The sequence below is a fragment of the Podarcis erhardii genome, assembly GCF_964252035.2.
Source record: "Podarcis erhardii genome assembly, chromosome: 12".
NCBI classification, from domain to species: domain Eukaryota; kingdom Metazoa; phylum Chordata; class Lepidosauria; order Squamata; family Lacertidae; genus Podarcis; species Podarcis erhardii.
In genome coordinates this window covers 14,967,198-14,981,158 of record NC_138513.1, presented here as the reverse complement: position 1 = coordinate 14,981,158, position 13,961 = coordinate 14,967,198, and the positions used below count along the sequence as shown (strand labels likewise).

The following is a 13,961-nucleotide window of genomic DNA, read 5'->3' as shown; positions in this document are numbered from 1 at the left end:
CCTGGCAAAATCAAGCTCTTCACAACTGTTTTCAATTACTAAACATTTATTGGGTGCTAGCAGTGTGCTGTAAGGTACAAAAGTGTCTATCAGGTATACACACAAAAACAACAAACACAAAAAACCCCTGCTCTGGCCACTGGGTAAACCTAGTGTAAAACGCAAGGGTGAAAAGTCAAGCCCTTCCCACTAACTCAAGACTGAAACATTCAAGTAACTGCTTTTAAGAAAGTCTCAGGACAATATTGGGGAATAGGATACCAGCTAGATGCAAAGCATGCTGGGAGACATGAATATGGGTGTTTGTTATTAAGGACTGCATTCAATGTCTGCAAAGGAGATGTGTTTTAGGAACACCAAAAACTATATTTCCAAGATTTTAGGAATTGTGGGTTATATTCAGTGCTAGACATGTTCAGAAGAGACCCAATGAAGTAAATGAATCTAAGCCATGTCCATTAACTTCAACAGGTCTACTCTGAGTAGGACTAGTACTGGATACAAACCTAATACAAGTAGGTTAGAAAGGAGGTAGTCTCCTTCCAACGTGCAATGAACTTACAGGTATTTTGTGATAATACGCAGGATTTTTTTAAATGCGACACCATCGTACGATAATTAAGTGTAACTGCAAGCGAGGAATGCAAGTATTTAAAACACTGTATTACCAAAAGGAGTATACTTCCCATAACTGAACGATTAAAAAAACCACAATGGTACTGTATAGGCCATTGACCTATGCCTCCAATTCCAAAGTTGTGCACATTTTCCATAACTGCTCATTTATTAGGATAGAAACCTATACACAGACCACTGCATGTGTAATTCAGGACCATGGATTATGCTTGTGAGTTTCCCAGTAAACACAATCCACGAATGGTTTGTTGACATTAGATCCTGAAGCACATGTGAATAGTTCTCTCTTTTATCCATCTAACACAGTGTGGAAGATTAGTTTCGCACAGGTGTGGGAAACCTATGGCCCTCCTGATCTTACTGAACTACAACTGCCATCAGCCTTAATAATAGTCAGTGGGCAGAGGTGATGGGACTTGTAGTCCAACAACATCTGGAGGACCAAAGGTTTCCACTATCTGGTTTTATACAATGACATCCATGTACCAAAGACTTATATGTTTAAGGAAACATGTGCTTATTTATTTGATTTTGCTTCCAAATTGTCATGAAAACATTAGATCGCCATCCTGTTCCAATTACTTTATGTCAGGTGAAATCATTCATACCAATTTATGATACATCAAGCCATATTCACGACTGATATTCAATCTCACTATTCAATGCAACAGGTAGGATTCCTCATAAATTATGTTCCTTACAATTATTTGGTAGACGAAGCCTTTTCACTAGGCTTACCTTGTCAAGGGCACTCATAAATCGCTGGTCACCGTTCAAAACGCTGCTGATGAGCTGAACAAATTTACTGTGTACTTCCAACACTGACTCCACAAACTGAGTGGGCATCTGAGGATAGAATCACAGGTGTGTATTTTTTCCAAATGCAACAGAGTAATATTACAAACAGGCACTTTGTTTGGCCAAAAGGTGTTGGGAATTATGCCAGAGAGAAAATGTGAAGTGCAGCACAGGCCTTATAATGTCTACTCAGAAGTAAGTCCTACTGGATTTGATGTGGCCTATTCCCAGGTACTAGGGTGTGAAAATTTAACAGAATAATACAACCTCCAGGGAATATTTGCTGTACTCAATTTACACAACTGTGCACCACAGAATTCACATGTTGCATTAGTTTATGCTAGCAATAAGTACAGTAATAATAATAATAATAATAATAATAATAATAATAATAATAATTTATTATTTATACCCCGCCCATCTGGCTGGGCTTCCCCAGCCACTCTGGTCGGCTTCCAAAAGAATATTAAAATACTGTGATACATCAAACATTAAAAGCTTCCCTAAACAGGGCTGCCTTCAGATGTCTTCTAAAAGTCTGGTAGTTGTTGTTCTCTTTGACATCTGGTGGGAGGGCGTTCCACAGGGAGGGCGCCACTACCGAGAAGGCCCTCTGCCTGGTTCCCTGTAACTTGGCTTCTCGCAGTGAGGGAACCGCCAGAAGGCCCTCGGTGCTGGACCTCAGCGTCCAGGTAGAACGATGGGGGTGGAGACGCTCCTTCAGGTATACTGGACCGAGGCCGTTTAGGGCTTTAAAGGTCAGCACCAACACTTTGAATTGTGCTTGGAAACGTACTGGGAGCCAATGTAGGTCTTTCAAGACCGGTGTTATATGGTCTCAGCGTCCGCTCCCAGTCACCAGTCTGGCTGCTGCGTTCTGGATTAGTTGTAGTTTCCGGGTCACCTTCAAAGGTAGCCCCACGTAGAGCGCATTGCAGTAGTCCAAGCGGGAGATAACCAGAGCATGCACCACTCTGGCGAGGCAGTCCGCAGGCAGATAGGGTCTCAGCCTGCGTACCAGATGGAGCTGGTAGACAACTGCCCTGGACACAGAATTGACCTGTGCCTCCATGGACAGCTGTGAGTCCAAAATGACTCCCAGGCTGTGCACCTGGTCCTTCAGGGGCACAGTTACCCCATTCAGGACCAGGGAATCCTCCACACCTGCCCGCCTCCTGTCCCCCAGAAACAGTACTTCCGTCTTGTCAGGATTCAACCTCAATCTGTTAGCCGCCATCCATCCTCCAACCGCCTCCAGACACTCACACAGGACCATCACTGCCTTCACTGGTTCTGATTTGAAAGAGAGGTAGAGCTGGGTATCATCCGCATACTGATGAACACCCAGCCCAAACCCCCGATGATCTCTCCCAGCGGCTGCATGTAGATGTTGAAAAGCATGGGGGAGAGGACAGAACCCTGAGGCATCCCACAAGTGAGAGCCCAGGGGTCTGAACACTCACCCCCCACCACCACTTTCTGAACACGGCCCAGGAGGAAGGAGCGGAACCACTGTATGACAGTGCCCCCAGCTCCCAGCCCCTCAAGATGGTCCAGAAGGATGTTATGGTTGATGGTATCAAACGCTGCTGAGAGATCCAGCAGAACTAGGAAACAGCTCTCACCTTTGTCCCTAGCCCGCCGGAGATCATCAACCAATGCGACCAAGGCAGTTTCAGTCCCGTGATGAGGCCTGAATCCCGACTGGAAGGGATCCAAATGGTCTGATTCTTCCAGGCATGCCCGGAGTTGTTCAGCAACCACTCGCTCAATCACCTTGCCCAAGAATGGAAGATTTGAGACTGGGCGATAGTTGGCCATCGTGGCCACATCTAAAGATGGTTTTTTAAGAAGTGGTTTAATAACCGCCTCTTTCAGCGGGTCTGGGAAGGCTCCTTCACGGAGGGAAGCATTCACCACCTCACGAAGCCCATCACCCAGCCCTCCCCGGCTAGCTTTTATAAGCCAGGATGGGCAAGGATCAAGGAGACAGGTGGTTGGTTTCACTCGTCCAAGCAGCCTGTCCACATCCTCGGAGGTAACAGATTGGAATTGATCCCACATAATTTGACTAGACAGGACTCTAGCACTCTCCTGCCCTGGCCCTGCTCCCATGGTGGCATCTACCTCTTCCCGAATCTGAGCGACTTTATCTGCAAAAAACTTTGCAAAATCATTGCAGGAGATCATGTGGCCCGTACTGGGCCCCGATGTAGCAGGTGGTTCCGCTAAATTGTGAACCACCTGAAAAAGTCTCCTGCTGCTGTTTTCTGCAGATGCAATAGAGGCGGTGAAGAAAGTCTTCTTTGCCGTCGCTACCGCCACTTGGTAGGCTTGACATTGAGCTCTAACCTGTGTCCGGTCAGCTTCAGAATGGGTTATCCGCCACCGGCGCTCTAGCCGTCTCAACAATTGTTTCATTGCCCTCAGATCCGTGGAAAACCACGGGGCTGCCCGGGCTCCATGCAATCGGAGAGGGCACTTCGGAGCCAAACAGTCAATAGCCCTGGTTAACTCCACATTCCAGCGGGCCACCAGGGAATCAGGTGAAAGGCCATCAACATGGGATAAAGCATCCCCTACCACTCTCTGGAAACCATTTGGATCCATTAAGTGGTGGGGGCGGACCATCTGAATCGGTCCCACCTCCCTGCAGGGGGAAGGGTCGCAGAGAAGTCAAGTTGCACCAGGAAGTGGTCTGACCATGGCACTTCTTTCATTTTGCTTTTACTTAGTGTCAGATCAACAACATCCATAGAGGTAAACACCAGGTCCAAGGCATGTCCACGGCTACGGGTTGGGCCAGACTTATTCAGGGGCAGCCCCATGGAGGCCATGCTTTCCACGAAGTCCCGAGCGGCCCCTTGTAAGGTCGTGTCGGCATGGATATTAAAATCCCCTAGGACAACCAAACTAGGTGTCTCCAGGAGAACATCTGCCACGACCTGAAGCAGCTCGGGCAGGGAATCCTTGGTGCAGCGGGGAGGTCAGTACACCAAAAGGAATCCTGTACTGCCCCTATTGCCCAACTTCCAGAACATGCACGCAGAGAACTGGGTCTTCCCAATAGGACGCCTGGTGCAAACTAATGACTTCCTAAAAATCACTGCAACCCCCCCTCCCTGCCCACAAGGCCTGGGTTGCTGTGCGTAAGAGAAACCTGGTGGACAAGCAGCGGCAAGGACAGGCCCATCTGCTTCATCCAGCCAAGTCTCTGTTACACATGCCAGGTCAAATCCTCCATCCATGATCAAGTCATGGATGGCAGTGGTCTTATGAATCATTGACCTGGCATTGCACAGCAGCACCTTCAGGTCATGTGGGTATCCCTTGATGATTCTAGTATCCATCTGGTCAGGACCAGACCCGGAGGCAGGGATAGTCCTCAGACAACGACTAAACCTGCCTCCTCTGTAATGACATGGTCTGGTCTTAGCGTAACTCCTCCTCCTACCCGTAATCACTGAGATCGGTTCTCCCAGCACATCCCCCTCTGTGGAACATGCCCCAGCCATTTTGTTGGCTGGGACCTACTCCCTGGCAGCCCTGACCCCTCCCCTTAAGAACAAAATAACACCTTAAAAAAAAAAAAACCCAGAAAACAAAAAACAATACAAATAAAAAACTGTAAAAATTACAAATCCATCAAAATCAAACAAATTCCCAACTAAACATCCACCCCACCCCCATCCCCGCATATACAAATAATAATAATAAATAAATAAAAAGGAAAAGGAAAATTTAAAAACATTTTAAAAAGAACTCTGCGCCCCTCCGGATCCCCCTGGGCCGCAGCAGCAGTGACAGCAACCGTCCCTGTGAGGCCTGTCAGGCCCCGCCCTGGGCCAGGTGGTAAGTGGCAGGAAGGAGCAGGGCCCTCAGACACTCACACAGGAGAGTCCTCCTGGGCAGCAGAGCACAGCAGTCCCGGTGAGGCTTCAGGCCCTGCCCTGGGCCAGATGGTGAGTGGCAGGAAGGAGCAGGGTCCCCAGACACTCACACAGGAGAGTCCTACATGTCTCATACAGAAATGTAGTGATTGCACCTCTCTTGTTGAAAGATTGGCAGCAAACTGCAGCTATAAATGCATTTACTTTAAGCTAGTTCCATCCTATTGGTTCCCTAGGTGCGTGAATACTAAAGGACACATGAGCATATTAACAAATGTCAGATTTCACGCTGTGTTAGAAAGAGTAGTGAGTAGTGAGGAGCACTTCTACCATGTAATCATTTTTGGCAGGGTCAGAAACACAGTAGACTTTCTTACACTGATTACATGTTCAGTAATAAAGAAATGCCATGGCTATAATAATAGTTTCTATTCCACTGTATGCTAAACCACTAGCTCTTGTGAAAAAACAGAAATGGCAGCAAAGAAAGCACACACATTTAGTATAGACTAAATGGCGACAACCTTATAGAAGCCCCCCCCCCCAACATCATCTTTATGCTTAGATTGATCAGAAATTCCACACTATTCCCATTGAAGACAAAACTTACGTTTTCCTGAGAGAGATTGCTGGTTGCTCTAAGGCCCTCATCATGGATATGATTTTGTAGTTCCTGAATCATATGAGGTAATCCACTTGGCACAGCATGAAGCAACGTGTACATATTTGCCATGTCTGCAAAAAAAGGAAGGTCCAGGTTTTCAGATGTACTAAAAAAAAAATCACTATAACACCACCAATGTTTAAACAGCATAATGATACTAAAAAATGAAGGTACCACATACATGCAAATTTGGCAAAAGAGCAACAAAGGAGAGGCTGTGGTCAAGACTATGCTGTAATTGAGGGGTGTCCAATCCAGGGGTGTCGATTATGGGATGTCCCTGGTTGATCCCGTTATCCTGATAGATTCCCCCCCAAAAAAGCTCAACTTTGGTCAAATCACTGCCAGTTTTTTTAATACTGGGAGTAGATTGCAGTCTCTTGGGAGATGGACATGCCTGCTGTAATTAATATGAAGATTAACTGAAATTAAAGCAGAAAGGCTCTCAGAGCAGTTTACAAAAATTAGGAACACCCCCCCCCCATTATCATTACATATCCTAGACCACCACCACCTGAACAAGCACTGGTTAAGCTATCGTAAGTCATTCAAAACAGCACCAGTAAAGAACCTGTGGTCCTCCGGACATTGTTGGACTCCAACTCCCATCAGGCCCAGCCTGCATGGCCAATGCTCAGAGATGATGGAATTGTAGTCTAACAACATCAAGAGAGTCACAGGCTCACCACCTCTGCTTCCTAACATGGGCAATCACAGCACAACATTCTTCTAGCTTCAAGGTGTATTTCTAAATCTTTGATGTAGTCAGAAATTGTATTCTGTATGGATGTTATGTATCAGAAAGAGCACTTGCTTACAGAATTGCTTTAAAGTAATGTGCAAATATATTGTTACCAATGTTCCTGCTAGAAAATACTATGAAACCTTGTTACGGTGTGTGAGATGATGCTATAGACAAAATGACAGAATTGCCCTGGAACAGATTGCTGAGCTGTGATACTGAATCATCAAGTATATGTGGATTCCTTCCAGTGCTAGTCATACTCACAGTAGACCTCGGTAGGTTACAACCCTGTGTCATTGAGATTACTTGCGATAAGGAAGCTTATTGTGAGGACACTATCCCTTTAAGTGGGTTGTGCTTAAGCAAGTCAGGTGAGACTGGAAGGGGCCTCTGGATAGAATGATGCAGCAATAGAGAAGCTATAGCTTCCTTTAACAGAGACTCCTCATTCTGTAAGTAGTTAATAAAGTTTATATTATGTTTATGGACATCCTGGATTCTGAAAGTTATTAATCAAAGAATAACACATGGCAGCAGAAATGGTTGGGCGCAGGCCGGACTGACTGCACAGAGTAACAAAGAAGGTGGAAAAGATACAAAAGACCAGGGAGGGAGGGAGATTTTTTTAATTAAGAAAAAAAGATGGAGCATCTAGTAACTCCAGAACCTCTTGCTTGCTCCAGAAATGCAGCAGAGCGCTGGAAAAGATTCAGGCAAGATTTTGACCTCTTTATGAAAGCAAGTGAAGCTACAGAGAAAGACAGAGAGCAGAAGGCATTGATAGGTGAGAGGTATTAGCTTTATTCACTCAATTTGCAACTGAGAACTAGCTAATTATGAGACCATACTGCAGACAAATGAAAACTTCGAGAGATACCAGTTTCATAGGAGAGTACAAAAGGATGAGGAAACATTTGAATTCCTCATTACACATCTTAGACTGTAAAGCAAGAAATGTAATTTTGAAGGGGTATATGGGGTGTTGGGGGAGGGGGAGTACATCTGCTGGGAGACCCGTCGTGCTGTTTCTGGGGTAGTTTGTCCACCTTTGGTCCCCACCCTGAACTCAGCTCTCACCTGTGGTTCCTAGAAGTGTTTGCATGCAACTGTATCCACACCCCAGGAATGGCTACGACTGGCCAGCTAAACCAGGGGAGGGTAGCCAATGGGTGTTAAACCCTTGGTAAATTAGGGACTTGTCCAGTCAATCTGCCACACAGAATAGACAAGACCAATAGCGGGTCCAAAGGTCAAGAATGTGGTTTCTGCAGGTGCTGTAGAGAGAAGTGAGGGACAGATGGGGCTCATCAACCTGGAAAGGTAGCCCATCTAGGAGAAAGAAAACTCTAATCTTAAACCTTGGCTGCCTTGTGGCTATACTCAATCATGAGAAAGGCTTCGGGAGTAAATCCTGAGGAATAATCCGCATCCCACTGCCTTGTGGGACATCGTCAGGAGAGGAAAAGGCCAAGGAGTAAACCCAACACAAACCCAGAGTGGTCCCTAAGGTGGTTGGATGGCGCCTCTTTCTGGCAATTCCTGCATAACTGAGTGCTCACACTGTAGGAGCAGACATAGACCCAGCCAATGTCCTGCATTTGGAAAGACCTGCAACGTTTGCAAAGAACAACTTCACTTTGCAAAGGTTTGAAAGCAAGCACAGACTGGGCTCGGATTACAGCACCAGCACAGGAGAAAACTTTTATTTGGGAAGTCTTCCAGAGGCATCAGGATTCAGTTACTGGACTGGACTCTGAATACAAATGGGACTTTTGTTACTTACAAATTGGATACTGGAGCTCAAGTAAACGTATCTGTATCTGAGGCTACTGTGAAAGACTTGGGAGAGAAAGCCAAGCCATACAGCATGCAAACAGCTCCAACTTAAAAGTGGAAAGCTTATTTGAACTAGGGGAGTTTGGAAAATGAATGTTCAAGTAAGCAACAAAATGGTAAATTTATAATCTGTAGTTGCTGCTGCTGGAAATGGGATGCCTATATTGGGACTGAAAAACATGTCAGATTATAGATTTTATTAGGAAGCTGTACAGTGCAGAAGGACAGGGTCACATGAACACCGAAGATCATGTGTCTTTATTGGCATTGGTAAGCTCTCAGCAGATTATAAAAGAAACTGTTTGAACCCTATTTTCAAGTTATACATGCACCCAGGAATGTCCGGCTGGCTCTTAGAGATAAAAGAGAAACTAGATAGACTCATTAAACTTGACATTATAGAGGAAGTTGAAGAACCCAAAGAAGGGGTTCATTCTCTAGTCATAGTTACAAAAAAAGATGGATCCCTACGGCTGTGTCTGGATCTTAAAGAACTGAACAAATGAGTTGCGAGAACATTTTCCAATTACTACTAGAGAGGAAATCTTTGGTTAAATGGCAAATGCAACATTTATTTCATATTTGAATGAATCTTCTGGATTCTGGAAAGTGCCCCTAGAACAAAATAGTAAATACCGTATGTTTTCAATACTCCTTTTTGTAGGCATTGCTTTACTAGATTGCCTTTTGGAATTTGTTCCACCTCTGAACTCTTTCATAGAAAGATACAACAAATCTTTGAAGGGCCTGAAAGTACTAAAGTTTATATCAATGCTGTTCTGATATGGAGGAGAACATTAGATGAACATAACCAGAGACTACAGAAGGCTCTGGAAAGAGCTTGTAAAGCTGGCTTGAAATAGACAAAAATGAAGATTTAGAGTTAAGGAAATAACCCACCTAGGGGAAAAGTAACACTGAGTTTAGCAGATACATCTTCCAGGTTGGACAGACTGTTTTCTGAAGTACAATCAGATGATATGCAACCGGAATATAGCTCTGGTAAATGCTTAGTAACTGAAGACACTTTGCCCAGAGCTTATGATGGGACTAAGACTGAGGCAAATTCACATTCTGGAGTAGTACAAGAAAATCTGGTCTCTAACCAGTTGTGGTCCATAATTGCAAGGGCCACAAGCTCAGGATATTATTTTGAAACAAATAATACAAGTAATCAATTCCGATGGATGTGGAAAACACATGAAGTCCTGAGAACTATTTTGCAGGGGACTTGTATGTGCTGGATGGAGTTTTGTTCAAAGGCACCATACTGGTGGCTCCTAGCTGTAAAGGAAGAGATGCTGCAATGGGTGCATGAAGGACCTAGAGGCATGGACAAATGCAGGTTTGCTCCCCAGGCAGATGTTGACTGAGCAGCACTGAGGAGATGCTTCCTTCACAACACCACCAAAGCCCTTGAACGAAGTGTAGGTCCATAGTTTCCCCTTCTCTCAGAAGTGGGAAACATTGATAGCATTGCAGCCTTCTTTGTCAGGTTTCCCTCAGCGGCAATGGGTGCTTGGAAGCCCCGCAAGAGATTCTGGTGGGCAGGAAAACCTTCTTGTTAATCATGTCACATCATAATGACATCATGTGATAAGCAGGTAGGTAGGCTGCCCACTTGTCAATTCTGACCCATGAGGCTGATGCTGACAAGGATCTACTCTGTGGAGCCAAAAGGGTTCCCCCCCTATCAAGACACTCGAGAGTGTCCCTTCCTGGATCACTATGCTTATTTATACTAGAAAACAACATAGGTGACTATAAATTCAATTAAAACTATTTAGAAGGTATATTATATTTTGAATTCAAACTTAATCACCCTGTATGTCTTTACCGTTTCTCTTCTCTTGTCGGATAATATTATGGCATTCTGCGTGAAGGAACTGTAAGTGATCTGCTACCATTCGCTGTTGGCATTCATTAATTACTTTGCCATAGGAACTGGGGTGTAGATATTTTCGACACCTCATTTCTTCATCTTTTAATCTACATAAAACCTAAAAGAATTTTTTGAGATGGGAGAACAAAATGAAGCACTGCATGGTTATTTAGGGACAGAACAAACATTCAAGTTTAAAGTAACAGAAACAAATTATGACCAAGGGAACTATTTAGGCAGAACGGATGCCCCAATACACTGCAAACTCCTGTCACAATTGCTCATATTCTTGAAACGGAAAGAACAGTGGACCTTATCCTGACTCTTTAGGATGCTAATCAAATTTATTGCAATCTTCGTAAGTTCTCTCAACTATCATCAGCTATGTATGATTGTCCATATGATAGCATGAGATCTCTGAATGGAAATAGGCCTTCTGAATCTCTCTCTTATAAATCAGCATTAGAAGTCAGCTGCATTTGAAGAATGGAACCTACTTAGAAAAATAAAAAAGCAATCAGTTGCTAGATATCTCCATTGCAAATGGATATCCTCTTCACCCTACCAAACAACTTTTAGCACTCAGATCAACTTTAGAAGCCCTATTTTGGGTTTCTCCGCTGCCTGGTGGCAGGTGGCTGGATATGAGGAGCACGTTAAGTGCCTTAATCAATCGGGCCAAGGTCCACAACTCCAGAACCCAAGGGTAGCATTCCACCTTGCTAGGGGGCAAGAAAGCTGAGCCTCATCCCTGAAAATGGTCAAGTTCCACTGCCACACCAGTTGCTCACCCACATTTCTCATTTGCCATGGAAGCTGACAATCCAGGGGTCAAATGACCCCCATATGATAAAGTTTACAGAATGCAAAGTGCTTTCTTTCCATGATCCTATGAACATAACTTGCAGAGTATACTAGCCCCTCCCATTTGCCTTAATTTTAGTTGTTTTGCTGTCTTTTAATGGTGGCAACCTCTACCCTAGCTTATATTTTTCCTTTTCCTGGCAGTGCCAGTATATACAAGGGGGACCCACCTCCTCCCTGCCTGCCTGCCTTTCTCAAGGAAGGGAGATGGTGAGAAAGAGGCAAAAGCGCTGGCAGTGAACGATGGTCACTGGCATGAGGTGCAGAACCCCTAAAGTGCAGGGCCCAGGGCAGTCACCCCATACTCCCTGAGATGGCCCTGCCTTTGATGTACAGAAACCAATGAGCAGGTGTATATTTTCTCTTGAGGAACACTGAATAATTGGCATCTATGCTGCACATAAATATGAGTGTCTTACCTTTTCCATATACTGTGAGCAGTTTGACTCTTGCATTAAATTTGAAGCTTCTTGTTTATAATACTCCCCTGTTTCATTCAGAAAAGGACACTCAAAAATTTCCTGATAAAACTAAAACGAGAGAGGGTGATCAAGTACAAATAAGGCAAGGGATGGAACAATTGCCACAATAAGCCAAGACAACAAAAGAAAAAAGAAAGAAAGGATCTTTTACCTTCAGAGGGAATTTCTTCTTATACTGTTCAACATGAACAAAGGAGTTAATAACCCCATGGATTACTTTTTGATTTGGATCTTCTCCACAGCGATCACTGCAAGGTGGAAAAACGAAGCTCTCATAATGCATGCAATTTTACACATGGACCAGACTTCAAAACCAGAAAGACAAATAGGCCTGGCTGTTGGTAGCCTTTTCAAGGACCAAGCAGTCTGCTGTCTGTGCTGTTCAATTCACAAACCCTTTGGGGAGTGCATATGTAATGCAGGGGTAGCCAGTGTGGGGCTCTGCACATGTTATGGGGCTACAACCTCAAAGCTCCCTGACTGGGGCTGATGGGAGTGACTGGACTGCAGCATCTGGAGGGAACCACATTGACTGCATTTCATTAGTGGAAAAAGCGAAATGCAAACTGACACCTATTTTAAAGTGCAGGCTTGTACTCTCCCAGTCCTCAGGCAAAGTCTTTGGATCTCGTTCCCCATTCCCACCCCTTCTGCAGCACTAAGACCTCTCAACGCAAACAGCCGAAACCAAAAACAGGTAATCTTTGTTAGTGCGTTTACCTTAAAATTATTTAACAACTGTATGCTTGTTTAATACCATCACAAAAAATGTAGTACTATCTTAAAATACTATTTCTGTAATACTACCCAAGCATATTTCATTTGAAATGGAACTTGGCACCTAATTTTAATTTTTAAAATTTATAAAGTACTTCTTGATCACCTTTGGATTTATTGGCCAGAGCTCAGGGAGGCAGAAGCTGGGCTATTTCTTACTGAGAACAGAAGGGAAGCCTCAATTTCTCCTTACTATCATTATTCAAGATTTCCAGAAAGCATGGCTTTCTTGTTAGCAGTAGCAGGCAGAGTCTTGCCTCACTTGCACACAAGATTTGGATAAGGGGGAAAAAAAACATTAGGAGAAATGTTTCTTTTATTATGCAAACTACAATGCAATTGAGGCTTCTGAGAGTCCTTCTCGCCAGAGGGCAATGAGCATTCACACCTGATAAACAGGTGACGGTGACCTGCAGCTGGGTTGGCTTGCTCACCTATAGTGGATTGAACAAGCAGCAGTCCACTTTTTCCTTTTAAAATGTTTTCAAGGTGAGGCAAAAGCATGAGAGAGAGAAGATTCGAGGAGAGCAAGGTAGACCAAGAAAGAGAAGAAAGTTCAAGGTATACTGTACAATATTCCAACTACATCCCACATTGCAGGGATAAGGATAAGGAGTTCTGACACCATTATATGATGCAGGCAAAAGTGCACAACAGCAGGAAGAGAGTCAAGAGAGAGGTGTTTTCATTCCACCACATATTACGAACAGGAAGAGGGGGGAAGGATGGCTTCAATGTTTAATAGCTGACACCTTACACTGACCTCACATTCTTATTTATGCCAAGCAGATTAAAACTTGAAAGCAGTGTTGCCACCAAAACTGGTACCCTCGAGACTGAACAGTGTGAAAATAAAGAGACACAAAATTGACCTAATGGCTTGGAAGCAACAAGTAGCAGACCTTCAGTTTCCTCCCACCTTCCTTGAACAGGCAGCAAAAAAGCAGAAGGTGGGCTTCTAAAGGACAAAAATTAAACCTGAGCAAATGGCAAATCCCAAAGTGTCTTAAAATCTGAGAGGGACTTGCTTTAGGCTTCCCTATAGTAGTTTCAAAACAGAAAAAGCTTCATTTGAGGCAGGCAAATGTATAAACCATTTCAGCTACACTTTGACACAAGCTGTATTCTATGATGCTCATTATCATCATGCAACAGATAGCAGGGGTGTGGTAGCAAGCTCTACGCCTTTCTGCACATCACACTGCATGTCTTTGCAGCCCCTCCTGGAGCCCTCCAAGAATTCCTTGCACAATTTAGAACCCTGCAAGGTGTCGTGCTAAAGGGGACATCTCTTGCCAGCATGCCACTTCCTCCCCATCCAGGAGTCCAGGAGTGAACTTGAGGCCAACTGAATCATAACCTAAGAAGATAATCAGTTAGGTTTAAC

At 44.3% G+C, this 13,961-nt stretch overlaps 1 protein-coding gene across 7 annotated transcripts in view; it reads right to left on the bottom strand.

Moving 5' to 3' along the window:
• CUL2 (cullin 2) overlaps positions 1-13,961 on the bottom strand; it is a 54,825-nt gene that overhangs the window by 18,601 nt on the left and 22,263 nt on the right. For 5 of the 7 annotated variants that reach the window (XM_081834288.1, XM_081834287.1, XM_081834286.1 and 2 more), the window contains 5 exons: positions 11,949-12,045; positions 11,735-11,845; positions 10,392-10,569; positions 5,935-6,059; positions 1,375-1,482 (listed from right to left, as the gene is read on the bottom strand). In XM_081834288.1, coding sequence (XP_081690414.1) covers positions 1,375-1,482; positions 5,935-6,059; positions 10,392-10,569; positions 11,735-11,845; positions 11,949-12,045 — 619 coding nt within the window. The remainder of the gene's footprint in view (positions 1-1,374; positions 1,483-5,934; positions 6,060-10,391; positions 10,570-11,734; positions 11,846-11,948; positions 12,046-13,961) is intronic. The other 2 variants (XM_081834289.1, XM_081834291.1) reach the window with 1 other exon arrangement.